The 15796-nt window shown below is 43.2% G+C and overlaps 1 protein-coding gene across 3 annotated transcripts in view; it reads right to left on the bottom strand.

Moving 5' to 3' along the window:
• The window catches only part of COP1 (COP1 E3 ubiquitin ligase), a 125011-nt gene that overhangs the window by 20570 nt on the left and 88645 nt on the right, over positions 1–15796 (bottom strand). For 2 of the 3 annotated variants that reach the window (XM_084211601.1, XM_084211600.1), the window contains exons 17-18: positions 11978–12102; positions 10725–10885 (exon numbers count right to left, since the gene is read on the bottom strand). In XM_084211601.1, coding sequence (XP_084067727.1) covers positions 10725–10885; positions 11978–12102 — 286 coding nt within the window. The remainder of the gene's footprint in view (positions 1–10724; positions 10886–11977; positions 12103–15796) is intronic. The other variant, XM_084211602.1, reaches the window with a different exon arrangement.

The raw sequence follows: 15796 nt of genomic DNA on the forward strand, positions 1-15796 counted from the left end.
GGGAAAAACAGAGCCAACAGCAAGCTAAATCCTTTTGTATTAAGTAAGGACATCTGTATTTCCCTTTCATGTAATTTTCTCTCTTTTTTTGTTACTCCTGCTGGCCCAAATTTATCTTTTCAAATGCTGGAGCTAATGTGCAAGTTGTGAAGCAAGACACGCAGAGAAGAACTATTAACCTATTTTAATGAAGGATATGTCACTCTAAACAAATCAAGATATCCCCCAAGCACACACTCTCCAGACCAGAGCAGCTTGCTGTTACTTAGTCTTTGGAGAAACTTGGCCAGAGCAATCTGCTTTGTAGGTCTTTCTTGGAAGGAAAAAAAAAGGCAGCAAGGTCTCAATTGATCAACCTAGAAACTAGGAGAAAGAATCATGTGTGCCTGATTAACATGAGGATTCTTGGCTGGTGATGCTGAGCCTCTGCCAGCATGGGTCATGAGGAGGGGCACAGCTTCTCCTGCTCCCACTGCAGTTTATTTATGTGCTATCTGCAGATTACAGGTAAGAGGAACTTTTTTATTTATTTATTTAGTGGATCAGAACCAATTATAGGTAGTATAGAAGGTAATATTACTTATCTTCCCTCCAGTACCTCTCATTATTATAAATACTTGGGGAACAATGCTCTGCCTCATCTGCAGCTCCTCAGGCTGCCCCAGCTATACCTCTCTGCTTAACTTCATATTCACTTCAGACATACTAAAGTAAAACTAAAAAATCCAGTACTGCACCAAACAGCTCACTTCTCTCCAGCTTTAGCAACTAGATAAGCATTTTGGAAGTGATTATGACATACAATACCATAAGAGACATAATTATTTAAAGCAGCACTTCCCTCGCAGAATTCAAAACACCTTGTGCGAGGGTGAACGCCCATCAGCTGCACAACCCCAAATTTAGCAGTGCCATTTCTGTCAAAAAAGGCACTCATTACATTACTAAACATAACTTTCCTGTCATACTGGCTTTCTCTTCTTTAGAAAAGACTGATTATTATAATTCTGTGTGTAACCTATATAAAATAATTATGTCTCCTAATCACATATCAGGTAGTTTCAATTCAGACACAAGACTGCCATCAAAGGAGAGACCATTTTCACTCCATGCACATCCCTAGCTCATCTAGTATTAGCTAGAATTAGAGCAGAACACCACCAAAAGAAATTTAAACATGTTTAAAGGATACAAACCTGTGTTGCTGTTAGAAAACCTGTCTGAGCAGTTGTTTTTGCAAGCCTTTATTCTCGCTTTATTAACGTGCAACACAATTGGCACTAAGCTGGTCACAAATTAGTGGATGTCAAAAGGCTTTGGGGTTTTGTTGCTGTCAACAGAAGGGCAGAGGGCACACAAAAAACTTCAGAATGGATACCCAAAGCCAAGCAGTAACTATTAATGCACAGTAACTACTAATGTACATAAAGTAAAGCTTTTGCAGAGAAAACCACCTATGCATAAATGCTCCTACTTCCAATTCACCCAGAGGTTAAATTATCTGATCAAAATCTTGTGCTGGAAAGGAAAAAAATCCGTTCATATTTTTTCCACTTCATTTATACTGTGTAAAACATTAAATTCTGTCATTAAAATAGCTTAATTAGGAGTGCTAGAGCAAAAGGTTGATGCAGCTCATGAATTGTAACTGCTGAATGGTGGTGGCCTGGCAGCACTTGCCATCGATATTAGCACTGAAGAATAGGGAAAAGAAAAAAGAAAAACACAACATTGCAAAGTTGGTTTGACTTTAATTGAAGCAGTATCCCTTGTAAGAGGGAATGAGGTTATAAACCAAATTCAAACAGCACTGACAGCAGACTACCACCCTTGTGGGGCAATTCTGCATCTGCACAGAAGCTGGCTTCAAAGGCAGCGGTTAGCTCAATGCCAATGGCATTGCAAAACCCACCTCATTCTTGCTTTGTTCTTGCTGCTCTGAAACCAAAGTCCTGCTTTAGCAGTGAGTGCTGGGACACACAGCTCTACCCCTGCAGCTCCTGTCTTTAATGACCCCCTTCATCTGCTCTGCAGCACACCGAACACTGCCCGACTGATATCAGCTCCCAGCATTCAGACCTCATCTCACTGGCACTTTGTGCCAGCCAGGGACTTCAGCAGATGGCACTTCACACAGAAAATAGCCAGCATGAGCCTAGCAGTGGAAAGTAAAGCAAAGGCTGCTCATGCAGGAGATGCTCTGACTCAGAGGAAACCAGCTTTAGTGAGAGCTTGACATCAGGCAGTATTGGCTCAGTACCTAGAGAACTTGCCAGGATCCTGCTGTGACCTACAGCTTTCAGGGGGCTCTGCTCCAGGAGACTAAATAGCATATACATTATATATACAGTGGGTCCAGGAGGCCACTAAGCTGATTAGAGGGGTGGAACACTTCTCCTGTGAGGACAGGTGGGGCTTTTCAGCCTGGAGAAGAGAAGTCTCCACAAGACTTTACTGCAGCCTTCCAATATTCAAAAGGAACCTATAAGAAAGATGGGGACAAACCTTTTAGTAGGGTCTGTTTCAACAGGACAAGGGTAAAGGGGTTTAAATTGAAGGAGGGTCAATCTAGAACAGATGTAATGAAGAAGTTTTTTACAATGAGGGTGGTGAGGCACTGGCACAGCCTGTCCAGAGATGTGGGGGAAGCCCCATCCCTGGGGGTGTTCAAGGCCTGGCTGGATGGGACTCTGAGCAAAGGGGTGCATGATTACTGCAGGGGGTTGGACTAGATGGTCTCTAAATGTGCCTTCCAACCCAAACCACTCCATGATTCTGTGATCATAAGTCTCCCCAAAAATACTAGGAATGAGCCTTCCTCCCCAAAGGCTAAGGAGGGCAGAGGCAGAACACCTGCCACCTGTAATTCCCACAGCAGCTGAAATGCCCTGAGACAAAGGCACAAAGCTAAGATAAGGCATGCTAACAGAGAAGTGTGCACTTCATGATAAACAGCTTTCCAGGCATCATTTGAAACCCCTCCAAACCTTACAACAGCCTAATCAATTATTTCATCAGTGGCTTTAGAGCCCAATAGAGTACATATCAGGGGCCCAACTGTTGAGATGGGTGGAAAGGGAATACAGCTGTTCAATCAATTAATTCTGAAAGTAAGTGCCTCCTGAATATGAACCTGCCCCTTTTTCTTTTTGTCTCCACCCCAGTATAAGTAAGACAAATAATTCTCTTAGAAGTTGTGCTGTTTGGGACATAGCTTATCTAAGTGCCATGTGATATATACTGCTGTACCTTGCAACATTATGGTTCAGTAGCAAGCTGAGGATGGAGCTGGGAATGAAGTCTAGGTTCCATGTGAACTCCTGACTTTGGTTCATCTGTTATAAAACTGATACTTGAATAAAGAATTGATAGTTACTAAAGCAGTTAAGTGCCCAGAGGAGAAAAACATCCACTTACACCTTTAACAACAGCTACAGAGAGACTTCTTTGCATCCCCAGCTCACTGTGTGTAACACAGCAATATGATTTGCAATTGCATTGGGATGCTCTCATTTTTTAAAGCTTAGGAAACAGCAAGAGAGCCTGCACACACCTCTGCTTGCACCAGCAATGATCTGCAATCCATTATCTCTACAGCTGTACCACTGGGATCAGCTACTGGAATGGAAATGTCAGCAGCACTAGCAGCACTCAGTGATGTTGGCCACTGTGTCATTCAGTCAGTCTAGGAAAGATGACTCCAATAAGAAGGAACTCAGATCTACCTACAGCAAGCATTCTACTCCTCTTGGCATTAGAAGAGATGCACTGGTGAGCAAATATCATCTGTAAAAATCTGAAAGAGTAAACACTGTCTTCATTCAGGAAATATGGACTTTCATCTGCCTTCAATTCAAGACAACATTGACCCTGTGGCAATCTTCTGTGATTATGCAAGAAAAAAAAAGCCTCACCTTGCAGAAGGAGAGAAACTGAGTTTCTCAGTTTGCAAATGTAAAGCTAAAACCAACAAAGAAGAAAAACCTGAGCCACCTACATTTCTTGAAGAAGATATTCTTAAAATAGAAGCTACAATGATATCAGAGTGCTGCAGTACCACAGGGGACCTGAACTTGAGAGATGAGCAGAAGCGCCAGACTCAGCCCCTGTGTCCTCAGCAGTGGCACAGGCAGCTGCTCTGCATCTAGGAAGGGAAGAGGTAGCACAGCTCCTGACACACCAGCCACCTGCTGGTGTGCCACCTTGAGCCTGACACAGCAACAGAAATGGTGCAATACACTTGTTTGCCCCCAGACACACTAGGCAGGAGGAGCACAGCGGACAGAGGCTGGGTTTTCAGGGAATCTCCTGGCTGCCTTCATGGTGGTCATGTCCTCACTGGGAGGAAGCTCAGAGGGTATCCTGCAAGCAGGGAGAAGGCACTAAGGAAAGAACATTTACCAGTATTTTTCCTCTACAGAACACTCAAAATTAAACACTTCCTCATGAAGCTGGTCATTTGCATAATCACATTATCAAGCTGGTCTTTCACATGGATTGGAGTGTCAACAGACTGAGATGTCAATACAGTGCACAAACTGTTCATAATACAATATGATTTTTTTTCCCCACAAATTTCTCCACACTTGGACACAAGTTTTTGAAACACACACAGGTTTTGACAGGGTATAAAATATTGTCAGTCACCTGAGTATTTTCTAATTAATTCTCCTTAGCCACAGAAAAGATAGAGCCCAAACCAGAGCATTTGAAGGGACATGGATATGAAAGGATATGAGCCTGTTCAGAGCAAAGGATCATACATAGTTTGTGACATCTTTTATCTGCAAGTAGAAATTATTCTGCATAAGAAAATCGTTTTCAAGCAGCACATAAACCAATATATACAGTGTGTGTTAGTACACATAACTAATATGCTAAAATCTGAGGGGGGAAAAAAATCAAGCATGTATGACACATCTTCTGATGTTCTGGATTCCATTTGTTTTTAAAGAAAATTTTAGATTTTCAAATGAGTAAGGGAGCAGTAGACATGAAAAAGGTAGGATGGAAGAGAAATCAAATACATTTACTACCTAAGGAAAGAGCAAAATAAAAGTCAAAGAAAACTGTGTTTAAAGCATTGCCAATGACCAGAGAGCAGAGGGCATGTCAAGAGGAGTGGGAAGCCATCACACAGACAGCTGTGAGCACTGCAGCATGCAGGCTATGGGGATTAGACAGCTTTCCAAGGAGGTAGAGAGACCTTTGAAGATTTTCAGGTGAGGGAGGAAAAAACCAGCAGAATAAACCTGATCAAAGCCACCACTTGCTTTTTTAAGAAGCTGATCCTTCTCAGCCTTCCATAAACTGCTGTGCATTTCAAGCACAAGAGGGAAGATGAAGACCTCTGTGTTTCCAGCATGAAGAAGTGGTGGGACTGCACTGGAGGAGAACCTGCAAGGATACCAGCTTGGGAGATGCTGCACACAAATGCTACAGGCCAGTCCTGGTCTAGGAAACAAAGGAGGAGTCAGAAACCAGTAGATGCCCTTCCAGAAAATACCACAGCTGGAGCTACTCATGCTGTGACCTGTGGCACAGCTGGTTTCAGAGGCAGGCAAGGGACAGCTGGGGCCTGATCACTACAGGCAGGCTTTTATCTCCTAAACTTTTGGGTTCTACCTAGGTGTTTCCTGACATTTGAACAGGTAAGTTGAGGATGCTGTGAAAATAAAGCACCACTTGAAGCTGGAAGTCAAAATTCTCACCAATTTTAAGATTTTAAAATTTCAGCAGCAAAGAGAGACAATGAAGCTTCTTGTTTTCCCCCCAAAATCCTGCTGGAATTTTTACTTCAAGCTACAAGAGGAATAGTTACAGCTGATAAAGTTACTTAAGAATGACACTGAATTACCACTCAGTTACTTGGGAATGACAAAGGAGGTTTCATTTTTAATGTTCATAAGTCACCCAAATTAATTAGCGCTTTAAAGTGGCAATGAATCATTTCCTGAAATAATTTGTATTGGCTAAATTAATTCCTGTGAAGGGAGCCAATTTGCTGATTGTAAATTATAAGAGCCCCTGACTAGCTCCTGTGTACACTGTGTACCATTTATAAGACTACTGGGAAACAAAGGATGGCTACTTTTCATCAATGAACAAGACTGCAGTCCTATTAAGTGACTAACTTACAGTGCTACAATTACAGGTTTCTATTTAAAGAATCCAAGCCAGACATCATTAAGAAACAAAGCTGGATATTCAGAAGAAAGGAAAACTAAACAGAAGAAAAGCTTGTTTTCTGAAAAGGTGAACCAAAAACCTATTTGAAGGGAATATTTCATTCTCTTAGATTAACAAAGAGAAGTTCAGACATGCAGGACTAATTATGAACACACTTCCACCACAGGGCAATGCCCAAAGCCAACCTGAAGCCTGGAGTTCCAGAGCTGCCTTCTCTTACCCATGGTTAGATGACTGTTTTGAGACCCCCATAAATTTAAATTACTTTTGTGGAGTGATGAAGTGAGAAAACACATCCATGGGTTTCTACTCAGGTGGAAGAGATGCTTTCTTACCACTGGCAGCCTTCCTCCCAGGAGAACACTTGCACCCATCCAGTACATCCCACCACCCACCCATCTTTGGTTAAAGACTGCAGCACTCTTCTAAATGGACCCCCCTTCTTTACTCCTCCAAAAGAAAAAAAATGTACATAATGCTTTAGCCAAGCTAATTTGCATGGCTTTCTCCTGTTCTTATCTGCATCTCCTCACTGGTATCAAAGCCTTGACATTTCTGCTTGTGAAATCCTTCCCTGGTAACCTGCTTATCAGCAGTAATGAATACTTGTGCAAACAGGTACAAAATTAAATGGCTTCTTTACAGTGATTATGATAGATTGAGCCATGCTTAATCTACATAATCAAATTGCTTCTGTGTTCAGCTGTAATACCTTTTTGCTGTCCTGGGAGCAGGTTCAGCCTTGGTTTCTCTTTCAACAGCTGCTTTCTGAGAAACACTAACCATGCCTGGGAAAAGGGCTACTTTAGGTGCAATCATTTAACACAGCATGTTTGAGGTACATAAACTCTACAAGAGGGTGTAAACAACATGTGTCCTGTAAGACACATAAGGGAAAGCAAAGCACAAACCAATCTCCTCCAGCTCTGATCCACATACCCAGAGGTAATTGCAGTGACCCTTTTAAGAGAGGTGACATCTCTACCCACTTAAATGCACTGAGCTACTACCACTACTCTAATTTCCTTTTCCTATGCAGGAGTCTCCTTGTATTCAAGAGCATCCCCTGTTTACATGCTGCCAAAATAGAAGACTGTTGTTTTCAGTCTCAATACCAGATTCTTGATTCAAATCAAGCTGGTTCAAATGGACAGCATGGGTATATTCTAAAATCCTAGACTTGGGAAATGAAAGGATTTAGTCCAGGGAATGTTCTGACTTTCTGTGTGTGCCTTCAGGCAGATATGGGGATGACATATGCAGAGCTCCCAATCTATGGGAAATTAAGGAAAATTGGAAAGCGTGGACCATACAGTATGTTCGGTAAGCTGATTAATATACGGAAGGAAATTTTTACTCCAGGAGAGGTAATATACCAAAGAGAAAAAATATCAGTATCATCTCCATGTCTAAATCGTGGTTTTTTTAAGTCACTTAGCCAAAAGAATCCTGAAGCTTTCTCTTCTTTTAAACATTGATCAACTTTTAGCATAAAACAAGAAGGGAGAAATGTTTTTCCCCACAAACAATAAGTAGGTGCTATTTTAAAAAATATCCAACAGCCTACTTGCCTTTGTCCAGAACACAGTACTGCAAGAATCAGGTTTGCTTCATGGTCATCCTGCTGGGAGGCTTTTAATTTGCTTGTTTCTTTTTCCCAAAGAGTCTAACAGAACAAGCAGCTTACAAGCTAGTGCTTATTTTTAAACACTTTTATAAATTGAAAAGTGAGTAAACCTGGTGCAAGATGCTAATAAACACTTAGGGAGAATGATTTTCTCTTCCTTGTTATGGCTTTGACACAGGTAAAAAGAAGGTGCTACTGGACCTCTGAGTCAGAAAGGTGACAGCTCCAATGAAAGAAGGCCTCTGCATCTTTGTAAGTAAAGAAAAAGCAATGCAGAAGGGAAAAGAATAAAAGATGGGTTCTGGCAAGGGCTGCTAGCACAGCTTGACTTAGGCTCAGGAGGAAGTAAAAGCCTGAATTACATAAAAATAGATTTAAGAAAGAATCAATGACATTTAATCTGAAAGTTTTAGTTAAGTTTTAATTAGGATCTGAGATTTTGCACTTAAGTGCATGAAGTGAAGGAGTACATGTACTCATGCTTCCCAAGATAACTGACAGATCTGAAACTTACTCATCTCATCTCAAAAGGTTAATTAAAGAACAATCCTTGACAGCAACACTGTATGGAAACCAGGAGTCTGCTCCACTGGGGAGCCCTGGGGAAAGGCTGTGCTGGCATCTCCCACCCCTCAGGAACAAACTGAAGATGCTGCACTGTGACCCCAGCATGGAGATGAGCAAGATGCTTTCAACCAGCCCAGCAAGAAATGGAGAGGAGTGTGCCCACAGCACTGGAAAACTTGCTTACTGTGCTGCCTGTGGATCTGGGGCAGCTTTCCCAGCCTGTGCTGGGGCCCTGTGTGATGCTTCCACACACACAGTCCTGCAGCAGAGCAGGTGGGATCACGGCCAGCAGTGAGAGGTACGTGTGCTAACTCTTATAATAAGGCAGAGTGGCTCACCCAGGATCAAAATTGTAATTAAGCTGGAAATAGGCTGTGGGTTCCCCAAATCCTGCAGGTGCTGAGGTACTTTGAGGTACAGGCCTTCTCTGGTTCAGCCCAGTATCAGAAAAAATGTCAGCTTTCAGGGAAGCCTGTATATGCAAAGCTCATTTGAAAGAAAAAAAAAATCATGGCAAATTGAAGAAACATTATCAAAATGAAGAATAGGAGAGTTTCATCATTTGAGTAAGACTTCGTGGACATAAGTGAACTTTGGCTGTGCAGTAATTTAATTTCCTAAGAACATGAGCAAAGTCTCAATTAGGTCAGAGAGGATTGCTGCAGCAGTAGAACAGAAAAGGAATGTGCAGCTGGATCAGTGAAAAGATGGTGCAAGTAAACACTGAGGCCTCTTGGCAGAAGCAAGTGAGGCTGCTTGCTTGGTATGTACCACAGGCAGAAGCAAAAACCACCTGCAGGCAGCTTTTTGCTGCTCTCTTTAAAAGCTAGAGCCAGGTAGTGTGGCTGCCACAGGAGAAACAGGCTCATTTAGAAGCAGCCCAGGGAAAAGCAGACGAATGCTAGAGAAAAAAAAAAAAAAAAAAGACCAGAACAGCAATGGATTCTGAATGCTGCTTAATGGAGTGAAGCCTGAACATTATTTGGTGTGATCTTGACGGGCCTGATTTAACTATTACATTTTTGTATGGTATTTTTCATCCTGATTATGAAGAATTGTTTCACAGCCCTTGGTGACAGCTTAGAACTTTCTCAGCCACTTAAGCAGAAGGTCTATCAGAGCACATTTGTGAGAGAAAAGACTGCTGAGGAGTGGACAGAAACAGACATAACCCCAGGGGTGAGACATCTCTGCTTTTGCCTGTAGAAGAGATGCCCAGAAGAGCAGTGGGCAAGACAATTCAAACTCTGAAGTGAAGGCAGCTCAAGGAAGGGCATTTCTGGACACACAGGTTCCCACAGCATGTTTTTATCCAGCAGAAAGACAAATTACCAAACTTACAACAGCCACTCTTCACCTGAGACGTGTGTATACCAAGCCCTACTAAATTCCCGGCCAGAAAGAAGATGGTGATCCTACATCACTGACTATCATGCCCCCTGTTCACACCACAGCAGCCCACTTCTTACTTTTAAACACAAAGGGCAGTTCCAGATGTGGATTTATTTTGATTTTGACTCAGAAGTGTCCATCTGAAGTGAGTTTAGGTCAGTGACCACTGAATCACAGTTGTTGGGGTAGTGTCTACACATGCAGAAAGATTGGTAGACATTGTCTTTGTGAATAGGACATCTCAGGACAGCAATTATGCAACATTTCACTTCATCTACTTGGAAGGCTCCATTGAAGATCAGCTCTTTTTTGCCCCCTCCCAACAGGCCCCTACAAGTATCTGATCTGCAGACCTTGTACATACAAGAGTTACTTGCTCCATATTTTTAATGAAAGCTTTTCAAGAGCACCCTGAATGCAAAAGCAGCATTTTGCTCTCCAGAGCAGCCCTATTCTGAAAGGCCACACTCACAAAAGCTGCATCAGGTCTGCCTGCCACATTAATACACATGCTAGGGATGTGAATTCAGTGCCACTGGAACAGGCACTTTACATATCTACTCATCTAAACACAAAGGCTGTGTTCCAATGAGCAAACCCAGACAGACACAGGAACACTGAGACAAGGCTTCACAATGAGCATCTGCAACAAAAACCCCACTAATGCACCCATAAAAACCATCAAGTGCCAGGAATACAATGCTGCTTTTGGGATTTCAGGTAGCATACAGAGGAATTCAAACAGCCAGGTGGAAGAGTTAAGATCCCAGCAGTCTCTTTTCCCCCAGCATTTCAGTTACCCTGCAAATCATCAAGGTTCTCACACCAACCTGCAAGTACTCTTACTTCTCCCATGAATAGGAAAATACCAAGCACAGTCAAACCCTCAGCAAGGCTATTTTGTGAGAAAGCAGGAGGCATTCCTTCTGCACCCAAGCAGAAAGCTTACCCCATCTGGAAGTGCCCTCCAGCACACGGCGCTCACAAACTCATTTGTGTCATCTTCTTTCCGGTCCTTGTCCAGGACACTTTTGACTGTATCAAACTTGAATGTCAGCAGTGTCTTTGAGAGGCCCTTATAGTATAAGTAAAGGGAATTATTTTCACTTCCTAGAAATAAAAAATATAAGTATACAAGATCAGGTTTTGTAAAGACATACAGAAATAAGGGTTCTTAGCTCTTTCATTGTTTAAAACAAGCCCAGACATTTCCTTGTAGCTATCATCATGGCCGTGGTGCCCTGGCAGCTGGAAGTGCTCCACAGTAAACTTCCATCACACTTAATAATAGGATGTGTTTTTATTACAAAAGACAATTGCAGCGTGCAGCACACCTGCAAAACATACAGGATTCCAAGAACCCTCCACAAACTCCTCAAGGCAAAGCATTTTGGGCAGAGCATCTGCACTACCACATGAATCACTGCTACATCCAGCCTGCTCAGACCCACAGCTCAAAGGCAGGTAGCGCTATCAGAGTTTTGCCTGCCATAATCAAGTATGACAACTTGGTCTGTGGAGGCTTAAGCAAGGGAGACCAGACTGCACAGGCTTTATTTAGAAATCCATCCCAATTTCTGCCTTGCAAGCTGCACAGCAATCAGAGAACACACAAGCTAAGGTCCTCCCTTCAGTGCTGGCACAGCTGTCCTGCTCATCCCACAGCTATCAGCCTGTCACTGCCTTCCCAGCAAGAGCTGTGGATTTACAGAGCTTTACAGATTTTAAGCAGTGAAAGGACAGAACAGCCAAAGGGGTAACTTATGATTCAGTCTTCTAAGGAGCTGTTTGCAATGTGGGCACTATTCACTTCACCCTGCAGAATGCCATACTAAGTGACAACTACTGGATCCTCACGTGGCCCGGGCTACTGGTGGTGCATTAAGATGTGCCAATTGTTGATCTTGAAATACATAAATTATATCACCAGCACTGACATTAGTAGTTCATTTTGATGACAGCAAGCCTGAATCATCATGCACAAACAACTCATCTGCAACAGAAGAAAACCATCTACAGACCCCCTTAGGTCAGGGCTGTCAATGCCATTCCCTGGGAGGGGAAGGAGTGTGCAAGTTCAGAAAAAATTTCTACTAGAAAGCCGATCCAGCTAAACAGCACAAGTGGTGGTGTGCTTTGCAAGTGGTGAGGCCCCAGCTCTGAGGAGCCCTGTCAGCACACCAGGGTGGCTGCTCTACTCACCACAGGCAATGTAGTCTCCGTTGGACGCCAGCCCCACAAAGTTCTTCTCGTTGATGTGACCCTTGAAGGAGCGCAGGCAGTGAGGCTTCCCTACGTTCCACAGCTTCAGCTGACTGTCTGTTGACCTGAAAACAACACTTAAATTTACCCTGCTGCCATATGGCAGGAACTCCTTCCTTCCTCCCTGGCCACCCTGCTCCTCCACGCTGCAATGACAATGTAAATGTAGGAAGCCTTAGCGCACAACAGGAGATTTATCCCACTTTCAATCATTTGCAGCTCAGCTTGAGCTCAGAAAGATATCACCTTATTTTAAAAGCCTGTCAAAACACATTACACGTTTGAATAAAAACTTCCCTGAAGTATTACTCTTCCTTTCTCCTATCAATTGCAGAGCCCTCCACTGAACTGCACGGCCTCTGGGCTATCACTGCCTCCTCCAGATCCTCACAGATCCAAGACACACCGAAGTTATTTATATTTTAAACCTTTACAGCATGGATAAAATCTGTTCCCTTCTCCGTGCCAGCTGCAACTCTCATTCATGTCTTTCCAGGGCTTGGGTAGGAAGCAGTCTCCTCACTCCCCAGGTGCCCTGAAGCACATTCTCCTCCTCCTGCCCAATACCAAGCAGCAGCACAGAAAAACCCATGGGGGCTCAGAGTTACTGTTAAAATTAAATCTGTTTTCCTCATGTGTAATCAAGACTGCATGGATATGGAACTCAAGCTTCTACCCTTTTTCACCTTGTCAGGAAAAGTTAAACATTACTATTCAAAATATAGAAAACATGTTTGGATTGAATTACAATCATTGTTTCCCATGGTTCCCCAAAATGTAAATATACCTGCCTTCAAAATGTTTTTCTGTTTACTGTGAGAAAACATTTTGCCTTTGGGGTTACTAATCTGCTGCTTGGCAGATCTCAAATAGGAAGATCCCACACTTCCAGGAGATACAGAATTAATTTCTTCCCCCAAAGCTGAAGAGACATGAAGATAATCTCTCACTTCACAGGCATTATTTCCCAGCAATCACAGCTTACATGGCTCTGGTGTTCTGGCACTCACTGAGATACACAGCTGGGGAACAAATGGTGACATGGTGGAACTGAACCCCATGAAGCCATTCTAAAGAAAGGGACAGTGCTGTTCTGATCCCCAAATTTGAAAGAGATTGGGGAGCAGGACCTGTCAGCCTCCTGGGTGGGAGGGAGGGAAGCAGGCCATGCTCCCCCCCACAGGTTATGTCACCAACCTTGCTGCTCCCTGAATATTTAGAGCTGAAAGGAAAAAACTCAAATCACACAACATCCGTCAAATATTACCAGTGACGTAAGACATGAGCCCTGCACCAGTGTCCCATTTACCTAAAAATATAGCACAAGAGAGGAGAGAAGCACCTTGTGCTATCCTGCAAAACAGCTTATCTCAGTCCTCAATGACAGCTGGAATGACAAAGGAGCGATAAGGGAGCTGCAGCAAGATTTGTTAGTCAGTGTTATTAGTTAGGATGAGGTCAGATCAGAAAGAAGGTATGAATTTTATCTGTAACACTGACTTAAGCAGGAGTGCATTCCTAACCCCAAGTCAAGATGGGAGGCCCAAAACAGCATTCAGCTTCTCTGCCTGGTGCTCGTTCCACATCTGTGCCTGCTCTATACTGTGGCTCATTCTCCTCTCCCTTGTCCTTACTCTCAAGAGGAACAGCTCCCAGAAGACAAAAGATTCCTGCTTTGTGTCTTTGGCCCACAACTACAGGCAGGTGCTTTCTGTGCTATTAGGACAGGTGTATTTTTAAAATGCTGCTTTTAAAAGCTTCAGAGTTGCCTGGACACTAAACTTTTCTGCAGGCAGGAAAACAACAGCAAAAGACAAATCCCTGGTCCACAAGCTGTCAGATTCCTGTGACAGCTGCTGCTCTTAGCTTCCCATCAAGAAGACTCAGATACACAGGCACTTAACCTCTATATTTTACTGGCATACCTACTAGGTGTCTTCATTAAAATAGAAATACTGAAGTCTATTACTAATGGGAAGTTTTTACTGTTTATGAATTCCCATCAAGCTCTAGCCATGTTTACATTGCTTAGGATAAGCAAGACATGAAGAAGAAAGCTATCCACCCTTGAACTGCAAGGAGAGACAAAGGCCATTGATGCTGGTGGTGTTACACTCCTCTTCTGGTTTCATATCCTCTCCAAAAAACATCTTGGATGTGCTGCTCTGTTAAATCTGTCTCACTGTAAATCAGCACTGTAATCAATGTGTTGTGCTAAATACCCGGCAGTTCTGAACACCCCTGAGGTCAAAACCTATCTCTACAAGGCAAAGAAAATCAATGCAATCCATAAAATAGCTTTAGCTAGAAATTTAGAGAATCTGAATATACATATAATTTTTTTCTTAAATCAGTGCTTGATTTTTGAGAATCACTACACTGCTGTTGCCTCTACTCAGTTTGCAAAAGGAAAGGCAGGAAAAATAATCTGCTCTGACATTTCTCCCTGTTCACACACCAGAAGGTAGGTGGACCCTTCAGTCAGTCCCCTCACCCTGCTGCTGCCTGTCCAAGTCTGACAGCTCTAACAGCTCAATCAATAACTCCTCTCAGAACTTTGGGAGATGCTTTCTCAGAATGCTGGCCCAAGCAGAACAGGGCCATTCTGTCCTAAAACATCCCATAAATGATGCTCCACTTGATTAGGGCTGTGAAACATTCCCAGCCTTCTCCTGTTTCTATTAAACACTTTGTCTAACAGAGATTTTGTTCAAAGCATTAAATTTAATTTTGTCTGTGTTCCAGATATGAATTTGCAGCCTTATATAGAGTTATAATATTAACAGAAGTAAGAAGAGAGAAGCTGATTAAATATAAGCAGTACCAGAAGCCACCAGGGAATCCTCCATCATGCAGCTCAGCTCACAGTAGCTCCCTTGCAGCCTGAAAACACCTTAAAATGCTGTGTTTCACTGGGTAAAAACATGGGACAGGACCAAGCTGGACAACCACTGGCACAGCACAAGGCAGCAGGCATACTTCCTGGGACTAGATTTGCTCCTGTGATCCCATCCCTGCTGCCCTCAGGTGTCAGACATGGATGTGTTGGGATCCAGGATTCCCCTGCATCCCCTCACCCTCCCCATCAGGTAAGAGAGGTTCACCTCTGGTTTATTGAAGATGCTTGTAGCCAGCCCCTGCCAATTTTCACTAGGTGACCTGACACATTCATTGCCATGTGATTGAAAACCTATCCAGAAGAGAAGCAGCCACATCTGGCTTTGGGGCAGACACATCTGGCCACATAACTGTACAGACACTGGACAATATTGCTCCTCAGGGCCTCCATGGCAGATCTTATGGACTGCCCTGGCTGAAGAGCTGCATGCTATTAGAGTCATGAAACACAGCTTCTCTTTGTCCACTTTCTAACCCAAATATAAGCCCAAAAAGGGCCTTCACAGAGCAGATAATAAATTACCACAGAACAGATCAAACAGTCAGTCCTACTTGAGCTGCTTTCAGGCTGTGGCTAAACCTCCTCTTCAGACCATATACATAGCAGTACTATTTGATCTCTTCTGTCACTCATCAGTTGTGTTCTACTGCAGATTTTTATCCCCAGGGCTCTGCCAGCAGCTTTCTTCATCTCAGAGCTCTGGTCAGGAGCATCCTCAGTGCACACACACTGCCTGCCTTCTCAGCTCCCTGCCCAGCCACTCCAGTTGCCATTTCCAATTCCCAGCCTCCTTCTTTTCCTTCCTCAGTCTGTCCCCTCTTTGAAAACTATTGAAGAACTCAAGGGTAAAAACTCAGTCT

This window comes from Fringilla coelebs (genome assembly GCF_963513975.1).
Source record: "Fringilla coelebs genome assembly, chromosome: 9".
In the NCBI taxonomy this organism is placed as follows: domain Eukaryota; kingdom Metazoa; phylum Chordata; class Aves; order Passeriformes; family Fringillidae; genus Fringilla; species Fringilla coelebs.